This window comes from Petaurus breviceps, unplaced genomic scaffold (assembly GCF_028583685.1).
Source record: "Petaurus breviceps papuanus isolate PSGF00001 unplaced genomic scaffold, PetGlider_PUasm1.0 229, whole genome shotgun sequence".
NCBI classification, from domain to species: Eukaryota; Metazoa; Chordata; class Mammalia; order Diprotodontia; family Petauridae; genus Petaurus; species Petaurus breviceps.
Genome location: NW_027185903.1, coordinates 12,099,590 through 12,110,290, shown reverse-complemented (window position 1 = coordinate 12,110,290; position 10,701 = coordinate 12,099,590). Strand labels below are relative to the sequence as shown.

The 10,701-nt window shown below is 37.0% G+C and overlaps 1 protein-coding gene across 1 annotated transcript in view; it reads left to right on the top strand.

Annotated features, from left to right (window-relative positions):
* MROH2B (maestro heat like repeat family member 2B) overlaps positions 1-10,701 on the top strand; it is a 124,278-nt gene that overhangs the window by 23,172 nt on the left and 90,405 nt on the right. The window contains exon 3 of the mRNA XM_069096536.1: positions 10,386-10,506. Within this exon, the coding sequence (XP_068952637.1) occupies positions 10,386-10,506 (121 nt within the window). The remainder of the gene's footprint in view (positions 1-10,385; positions 10,507-10,701) is intronic.

Below are 10,701 nucleotides of genomic sequence, written 5' to 3'. Positions count from 1 at the left end.
GAGAGAGAGAGAGAGAGAGAGAGAGAGAGAGAGAGAGAGAGAGAGAGAGAGAGAGAGAGTTCCCAGTAGTAAATAGAGGGTCAACCTTGGAGTTAGGAAGACCTGAGTTCAAGTATTACCTTTGACACATACTAGTTAAATGACAATAGACAAAACACTTAACCTCTCAGTGACTCATGTACCTCTTCTAAAACTGTAAGTTTCTAGTCCAAATAGTCTTCCAACAACAAAAGCTCAAGTCACACAGACACACATTCTGAGGGTACTCTGCATACAAGGGCCATGTTTTATTCATTTTTTAATCCTCCACAAGGCTTAGTCTATTTCATTGTACACAGGGTGTACTTAATGACTATTTGAATTGAGTTGAATCTGTCATTATTTTAACACAATGATCCTTGCCCTCTTCCCAAAGCTCTGTCTCTTGATTGGAGGGTTTCTTAATTACCTCAGGCTTGGAGTAGGATATATTCTAGTCCCAAAGGAGAATAGTCAGCCTCTTACATGTTACTTGGGTGGGTGCCAAAAAGACTCTATTGACCCTGTTCTGTCATTATCTCAAGTAATTTCCAAACTCTCCAGGTCTGATTTCAATCTTCTGTTTGGGTGTGCAACCAGAGCATTCCCTGAAGAATTCCCAGCTAGGCAGTCAGCCAAGCAGTTTCCAAGTATTTGAGTTCAGCCTCTCAGGAATACAAAGTGATATAACAATTAATTTTGCTCTAACTGGGTTCTCTATGAAACTAGCTAAGTAGTATATATAAATAAGAGCAAAAGGCTCAATAATATGATTTTCTAAAAATTTTGCTTCCTGCTTCTCCCATGAAAGTCCCTCTGGGTTGCTGAAATAATAATGAACTTCATTAAGAGTATCCCAGCAGCCATTGCCCAGCAGGAACTGAGGAGGATGCTGGGATACTGCCATCACTTGCCAAAAGGCAAGACACACATGAAAAGGATCACTGTTTTCCTAGCAGGGGTGCAAGGCTTAATATAATATAGCCCTTTTTAACTCAAAATTAGATGAAGCTCTGGGGATTCGGTGTTGTTCATGTTTGTATACTTATATTTTGTGCAGGTTTAAGAATTTATACATATAAATTTGTTCAAGATTTTTTTTTATTATTCAGTTACTCATATGAGTAAGATAAGGCTTCATCTTATTGTTTATTGTTCCCATCTCCCACAGCAAATTACCCCTTTTAAGTGTCTACTGTTTCCTTTACTTTTCCTTTGCCACCAAAATAAACCTTCCTTTGTTCTCCTCTCATCTCCTCTTATTAATTCCCAGGAGCAACCCACTCCTCTACAAGTCAAACTATTTAAAAGAGTCTCTCTTTATTTGAAAACTTTTATCATGAAATCACCAGTTAGAAGCACATTGTCTCATAGCTTGTCATCAACATGATATCAACAAGATATATCACTAGGGGAAAGGTGGATTGTAATCATTAACTTTGTTACTAATTGTGTAACCTTGGACAAGTCATTTTACTTCTTTGAAATTCAGTTTCTTCATCTTGCCGCAGCTAAGTGGTATAGCAGATTGACATGCTGGACTTGGAATGAGGGAGATCTGAATTCCAATCCTGACTCAAGTCATTTAAATAGCTGCATCACACTAATCAAGTCATTTAGCTGCCTCTATCTTCCCTACCTATAAAATAGAAATAGTAACAGTAACAGACCTAGGTTGTTGTGAGAATCTAGTGAGATAACATGTAAAGTGCTCCATAAATCTTAAGGTCCTAAATAAATACTACCTATTATTATTATCTGTAAAATGGGAATAATAATGCCTGCCTCACTTACTGAAGAGGTATTAGGAAGATAAAATATGAGGTGGGAAAAATCTATCCCATAGATAATAGATGGTATCTATGTTTTCTGGATTTAAATGTCATTGTTTTAGGAGAAATATTATTATTGGAGAGAAGGACATGGAGTAACACTTTCTGGAAAGGGGGTGAGTAACCCAATATAAAATATGTATGTGAAAACTTCTTAAAGCTGCAAAGGTCTACAAAAATAACTATATTATACAAATTTGTACAAATATTAACTATAAGGATAGAGTGTAAGTATCATGAGGGCAGGGGCTGCTTCATTTTTGTCTTTGAATTATTTCTAGGACCCAGATTAGTGCCTTGTAGGTAGTAGGAATTAATGTTTACTGATTTATTAATTGATTGAATCTCTTCATTAGCACAGTACTCAGCACACAGTAAGCACTTAATAAATGGTTATTTGATTGACTAATTTCCTGACAAACCAAGGCCCTGGTCAAATCTTCATTGCTACAAGCAGCAGCACTGGGGACAGTCAGACAGAATGAAATGGACATTACATTGAGATTTACAAAGTGAAGAGAGTATACGTGCCAAGGAAATCATGGTTCTCGCAAAGACTGGAAACATAAATCATACATGGTAGCATATTATGGAGGTAGACCCTTGAGACAGAGAATCTATAAGGCAAGTGTTTCCAACTGAAAGCTATAGTATATTATAGTTCGTTTTTTCTTCCACAGTCAATAGATTGTTATTTCTAAAACATGTGGTGAGGGGGTGGCTAGGTGGTACAGTGAATAGAGCACCAGCCCTGGAGTCAGGAGGACCTGAGTTCAAATCCAGCCTCAGACATTTAATTCCCTTAAGCTCATAAAGGGGCAGGGAAGATCTTCAAATTACCATTGCCATTACAGATGGAAATGAGCAAATACTACAAATCAGGGCTTGATTTAGTATTTTTTTAATTACCTAGACTTTAAAACATTATGGAGAAAATGTTAATTCAAATTAACTTTAAAGTGTATACTATATACATCCTCCCCCAAGTTAGTTGTTAAATATTTACCAGCCCATCCCTGCTTAAAACCCTCATCTCTAGCATCCTGTATGATAAGCAGGTTAATGATATCATTATATGCATATGGATGATCCAAAACCAGTTACAGCTAGAAAACTCCCTTGATCAAATCAATGAGCATAGCTGGCTTCCACACCCACTTAATTTAACAAGTATTTATTAAGCACCTATAAGGTACTATGCTAGATACTCAGGAGAAAAAAAACAAACAAAAGGAAAAATAGTCATTTCCCTCAAGAACCTTCCATGCTACTGGGGAGATATGGAATATTTAAACAAATGAACAAATACAATATAATTTTAAAAGGGAGAAAGCACTAAATTATAGCAGATCATCAGGAGAGGTTTCCCACAGGAGATGGCACCTGAGATGAGCCTTGAAGGAAGCTAGAAATTCAAAGAGACAAAGATAAGAAGGGAACATATTCTAGGGATAAGTCTATGCAAAGACCCAAGAAGCTAAGAAACTAAAACTCATGCTTACATGTACAGGTTCATGTCCAGTGTGTCTCTAAGTAGATGTTTTCTATCCCACAGATATATACTATGTCTATGTTTTTTGAACTTAATTTTGGAGAAATATTATTATTGAAGAGAATAAATGGCAATACTTCCTGGAAAGAGAGTAATCCAAAGGCAGGAGCAGAATCTTGGCAGGGGGTATAGGCTTTGGACAGAGCCATTTGGTATATACCAAGTCAGACTGCTCAGTCCAGGGTCCTGAGCTTTGGGAAACTCTCCATTCACAATGAGTGCCTGGCTGATAGTAGATGCTTCAAGAATGCTTATTTCCTCCCTTCCTTTATAGTAAAATAAGCAGAAAATTTTAGAAACCTAACAAACGAGGAGAAAAGAAGAAAAGGGATTTCATTAACTTTGGAACAGAAAGGGAAAGAGAAGGGAAGAATTAAATAGCTAGATAAAACAAAGAAAAAGAAATTAATAATTTAGGTAACACATTAAAACTGGGGGAAAGGTAACAAAGTGGGGAGGACTTGAGGGTTAAAGAAAGGCAACTGATAGGTATAGGGTTGCCTTAAAGTAGTTAAGCTAAAATAACTAAAAAGATAAGGGGCGGCCAGACAGCACAGTGAGTAGAACCACCAACCCCAGAGTTGGGATGACCTGGGATCGAATCCAGGCTCAGACACTTAACACCCACCCAGAAACACCTGGCCATGTAACCTTGAGCAAGTTACTTAACCCCAATTGCTTTATAAAAAAAATAACTAAAAAGATAAAAAATGCTATCTTTGCAGAAAAGGGAACAAAAAAATCAAATTCAGGAAAATAATGACATATGGAGGAAAACATAAACCTAAGTCATACCTTTAAATAGGAATGGATTAAACAATCCAATGAAACAGTAACAAAAAAAAGAATGACAAATTGGATATAGAAACAAAACCCAACAATCTGTTGCTTACAAAAAATATGTATAAAAAGCAAAGACAGTGTACAGAATAAAAATGAGGCTATGGGAAAAAAATTATTATGCATCAAATGAATCCCAAAAAGCAGAAGTTGCAGTCAGACAAAGCAAAAACAAAAATTCAAGTCTTCTCCACATTCTTGTCTTTTTCCCCTGGCTTGGGACTTTTATCTAATATCAATTTCTTTTTTTATCTAGTTATCTAATTCTTCCTCTTGGTTTCAAAATCCCATCTTCCTCTTCTCTCCAATTTCTTTTGTTAAAGTTTTTTTTTAAGATAGGACCAAAAAAATCAGATAAGCAAGGAAAACATCATTATACTAAAAGAAACCATAGAAAACAAACCAATATAATTATTAAACTTATAAGCTGCAAGTGCATCTAAATTCATAAATGAAAAATTAAATTAATTATAACTTTGGTGTATATACACACGTACATATATGTATATATACTTGTATGTGTATGCACACACATATATAATGTAACTAATAGTAACCTATATGTGCATACCTATGCATGCATATACATGTATGTACAGGTATAAAGGTATATATATATATATGTACTGTGCGAATATGTACACGTCTTTTTAAATTTTTTTGTTTTAGAGTAAGCTGTAAGTTCAGAAGAAAGCCCTAATTCTTTCAACCTCCTTAAAATATCATTCTTAATACTCACTAGTGCATTAGTCTACCTTTTTTTCGCTTTTTTTGGGGGGGGGGAGGGAAGGTAGGGCAATTGGGGTTAAGTGACTTGCCCAAGGTCACATGGCTAGTTTTGTGTTAAGTTTCTGAGGCTGGATTTGAACTCAGGTTCTCCTTACTCCAGGACCGGTGCTCTATTATTCACTATGCTACCCAGCTGCCCCTATTAGTCCACTTTTCTACTTTAGAAAGTAGAGTAAACTGACCAGGCAGGACAGCACGGCTATCATTAAGTACTAGTTTTCATTGTTCTTTCCCGTAGGTAGCTCACACTGAGCTGTGGTTAAAGCAGGTAAGGAGCTAAGGCAGAATACCTCCTCTGCTCAGGGCATATACTGACCTTGAAAAGAGTGATAAAAAAAGTTATATCAACATAACTCTGGGTGAAATGCTTCTTTTCTTCAAAGGCAGCTACAAGGGGGGAAGAATCTCTCCTACTTGAGGATTAAGGTTAAAGTATTACTGAGTTGTAAGTTTTCTTAACATTTTTTACATTTCTGTTTTTTATGCAATAGGTGCATGAGCAGATTTATAGGAGAAAAAAAGTCATCTTATGAATCTATCTGACCAATTCTCTGGTTTTAAAGTTATCTGTAAAATATGTTGTGAAAGCTTTAGGGAATGTCTAGTATTGGTTGTGGGTTTTTTTAATTTTCGTTTTGTTTTTTAATATTCTGATGTCTCAGCCATATAAATGGATAAAATCAAAACCCTAGGAATTGATAGTGTCATTAGCACTGTATACTGAAATAAGAAAATTCCTTCTGCATTCTTTTTCAGGCAGCTGTTTGCCTCACTAAAAACTTTTGAGAAATAATTCTTCATCTATAAGAGCACATTCCATTTTGTTAAGTCTTAGAATTTGATACATGCCACATACTAAAACAAAGAAAAATAAGACCTTTACCTTCTAGCCTGTAAACATGGTAAATACTAGAAAATCAATGTGTCAAAAAAAAGCCAAAACGAACTTTGATAGGCTCCTAATAACATATACAATTCTGAAGGTGGGGGTGAGAGGAACCCCTGTGTAGAATTAAATTTTGAAAAAAGAAATGGATGAATGAATACATTTTGAAAGTATATATTTTTAGTTGGCTTGATAAATAAATTATATGTGACATACATTCATTTGTTTATTTATAAAATTTAAAGGAGGTATTGTAGTGTAGTGGATAGAGAATTGGCAAGAGCCAGGAAAACTTGTGTTCAAATCCTGCTTCTACATTTATTGACTATTTAACCTTTGCTAGCCATTTGATGACTTTGTGCTCTAGATAACTCTCTGAGACAAAGTTGCAGATAAATTTCAGCCAGCATTGATAGAGAAATTTCCTCATCAAGACTTCCTTAACCAGTGAAATTACATGTCCTAGCTCTATTCTAATAAATTAAAAACTACAACAATGACAACAAAATCACTGTTACATATGTTCATTTCATATTATATTGTAATGTGTTATATTTTGCTGTAAGTGTAACTATATATAAATTGATGTATAATTTGTCAAGGCAATTAAACACATACTTTGTTTTCTAAATATAGTCAGTAAAAAGCCATATGGTAGACAGAATTGAGATGCAGTAACATTACAAATAATGACTTGCACACAAAAAAAAAGTGGCACCAAAAGATATCATTCAGGTAGACATGATGGACCACAGAAAAGAGATAGACCAATCATACAGTAAAAGCAAGAGATAAGTAGAAGTATTTTGTCCATCAGAAAAACTTCTGGAGACAATTGAGGCCCAAGGAGATTGTTGTATATGAGAGTGGCCCCCATAATTTATCTCAAGTCTTCTTCCCAATACAGTCCTGTGGATGGCCCTCTACTATCCCCTTCAAAACCCTATCACTAAGGCATGCAACTAAGCACCTGAGGCAATTATGAATGAGCAAATGGTGGGCCAGAAGTGTGGCTATAACCACCTCTAATGCCAAAAAAATGAAAAAGACAAAGACCAAAAGACTGTGATAGGAGGAAGCCAAGAGTTTGACTGGGAATAAGGGCTAAGAGTAGAGTTGGAGTTAAAGGTTGAGGTATTAAGGGGTTATCATAGTAAGATTAGAAACAAGGCCAAGGGACAGTCCCCAAGAGGTCTGCAGAGTGAACTTTCCACCGTGCTGTCAGTTACACATTCCTCTCAACTGCCCTCCCTAGAAATTCTATTCCCACTGAGCATGAGCAGATTGTGGGACAGTCACCAAGTAGAACAACTTACAAGACCACCAGAGAGGCTTCCCTAACACTCAAGCCAGGAAAAACAATCACGGAAAATGATTCCCAAACCAAATTTTGTCTAATCTATCTCTGTTTTCACTTGATTAATGGACCCAGGCTCAAGGAGAAGAGCTCCTGTGTCCTGTGCCCTGGGTCCGAGCCCCATTCTCTATACTACTATCATCTTCTCTGGATGCTGTGGTCTCCACTAAAGGGACAACACAAGGTGAAATGCAGTCATTTTGTTGGTCAGCAGCAGCTCAGAAGCAAGATGTCTTAGTGGTACCATCCAATAATACTCTCTTCGCCAGCAACCACAACCCAAATGGCTCTCACACCTTAGTGTCAACTGAGTGGAGACAAGGCTTTTGTTAGAAAATATCGTGAGCAATTTGTGAGAAACTTGTGAACCTGCTTTTTTTGATTCTTTAACCTAATCATTTGTGTTTTAAAAAAAGCTGCCTCTGGATTCAAGTAAAAAGGGGACAGTGAAACAACCAGATATAGCCTGCATCATGGAGGAAGCTGGAGGTGAGGAACCTCATCTTGTGAGACATATCTCTTGTGTGTACGTGTGTGTGTGTGTGTGTGAGAGAGAGAGAGAGAGAGAGAGAGAGAGAGAGAGAGAGAGAGAGAGAGAGAGAAACAGGGTGGGGGGAAGGAGAGGAAAGGGGAAAAAACGGTTCTGAGCCTTAAATGTTTTAATAGATTGTGTGCTAAAGGGAGGTTGAATACACAAATTTCCTTCTTTTGCTCCAGCATGCATAGACTAATGTTGATTTGTATGCAGTCTTAAATACTTCGGGCACTGTTTGGGGCTTTCTACTTCTTTAAACATCTGCAGCCCACCAGAGTATCAGGGGGTTAATTTTTCTTTAAAGGAAAGTTTCTGACTTGGTTCAAAACTACACTGGAGATGACTGCATAAAGGAGCAAGTGCTCAGGAGGTTTTCAAGTAGCAAGCAGAGAGGGATTTGAAAGAAGAAAGACATTATATTGTCAATATAATTATAAATGTTCCAAACCAGTGGGTCAGTTTCTATCCTGCTTCTCCCTGAAGTATATGGCATGCAAAAAGAGAAAACAGCCTTTTAGCTAGTTACATTGTTAAAAGATAATCTGAGAAAAACCACTGGTCCACCTTGAGAAAGTTTGTACTTGGTAGCTGTGGAAATTAACTCTAAATGAAAACTATAAACCTATATTTCTATCTAAAAAGCAGCATCTCTTCTTCCTAAGGAAAGGGTCCTTCTCAATGAGATGTGTGTAGGACTTTGGGAACAGTGGATTTACATAAATAACTATTTAAACTACATTTTAAGCAAAAATGTACTTCCTAACTTCAATCCTCCATGCTTCTTGGGGCGGGGGGGGGGGGAAGATCTACCCATTCTCTATTCCTTCCTTAATTCATAAAATAGTTCCTGGCTCTAGATTTAATCAATGGCTCTTTTGTTTAAAATTTACCCCAAGAATGACCTGAGTAGAGGTTTAGCATAATTTCAGTCCTTCATCATCACCAGGTACCCCACTTCTTTGCACTTAAACCGAAGTTGTAATGAAAATGATACTAATGCTTTTAATACATGAATTAGCCTCTAGAACTCTGCATGATTTCCAACTGGCAAAATTACTTCTATATCATTTACATAATTGCTAAGCCTAAGAGTATGTCTCTTTAAGAAGTTAATATCGTATAGAAGATTACAGATTCAGAAAACAAGTAAATTAGGGAATGATCATTTTGCTTTCCAGAAAGCAAATTATTAGATTCCTCTAAAAAGTGAGCTTCCCTACAAAACTTCATCTATGATTTGATTAATCCACAACGTAAAGGGACATCGCTTTTGTATACAAGGAGGTCAAGTAATACCATTGTGCTATGGTAATCATGAATTTTGTATTTCAAGTTTGAGTTTAAAAACGTACTGGAAATTGTCTGCGTTAATTGATTAATCTACCTTCTTTGGGACCAATAAGGACCAGCCTTAAAGGTAGCTAGAAATAGTCCTATGTGGTCTGATGTTGATGGTTTCTTTGAGGGAGCTCCTTGTCCCCAAATTCCTCTCTCAACAGGCATCCCAGTGTCTGAAATTCCAACATTAGAGATTTATTCCTTTGGTCTTTAAAGGTTATATAGTCTTCCAGAATATCTTACTAATACCGTAATATCCAGAGAAAGAGTTTATACATTAAGCTATTCTCTACTAACATCAGTGCTGTTTGGTTGATAGCCTACTGAGAGCAAGATTCTATGGGAACAAGATGGGGAAGAGGTACCTGGGCAGAAGTTGAGAGTGGGGAGGAGATGATAAAGGAATGATATTAAAAGATGGAAGTGGGAGATTGCCAGAGATAATTTAACTCATTTTTCCTAAGGATAACCATGACAAGAACTAAAGTAGTCAGGGATAAAGCCATGGTTGGGAGAAGGAAAGCTCCCATGGGGTGTCAGATTTAGTGCCTTTTGAAAGTAGGAATAAGGAGGGATGAGTAGCCACTTATCTGATAAATAGATAGAAATTGAACACCTTATCTATTCAACCTTACCTATTCGGGTTTTTTTTTTTGTTTTGTTTTATTTTGTTTTTGGAGGCAATCAGGGTCTTAATTAAACTTACCCAGGGTCACACAGCTACTAAGAGTCTGAGATGTCTGGATTTGAACTCAGGTCCCCCTTTCTCCAGAGCCAATGCTTCTATCCCCTGTGCCACCTGGCTGTCCATACCATTTCTGTTCTCATCCTGGATACCTTGACTTATGAATTGCATATCCCCCAATGGCCTCATGCCATAATAGATCAAGATAAGTTCCTGAAAGCAGAAGGGTTGCTTCAAGTCTTGTCTCTGGCACACACCAACTGTGGAACTATGGGCAAACCATTTAAACTTTCAGTTCCCCAGGATATACCCCCAAGACCACCCTTAGAGACGTGCTTCTGATCTGAATTGTTGAAGTGAGCTTCAAAACCAAGAGTTTCCTGCACCTATAAAATTACAGGTCTACACCAACATGTATCCTCTTGATTATCTTGTGCTCTTGGAAGGCAATGCCTATGTCATAACTGTTTTTCCTGGTATACCCATCACACAAATCATAAGCTTAATAAATATTTGTCAAAATGTTTGCCAAAGTTAAATAAAAACTTATTAGTGATTATCCCAGGGACATTTCAGCAGAGAGTTCAGTGTCTCTTTTCGGTTGCATTGCAGAAATTTCCAGAGATATTCACATCACTCTTGGTATGCTGGACAAGGAGGTCAATGAAGGCAAGGTATGGCAAATGTACAAAAATCACATAATTGAAGGATCACAAATTTAGAGCTGAAAGAGACCTTAAAGATTAATTGGTAACAGAAAGAAAGAAAGAAAGGAAGAGAGAGAGAGAGAGAGAGACAGAGACAGAGAGAGAGAGAGAGAGAGAGAGAGAGAGAGAGAGACAGAGACAGAGACAGAGAGAGAGAGAGAG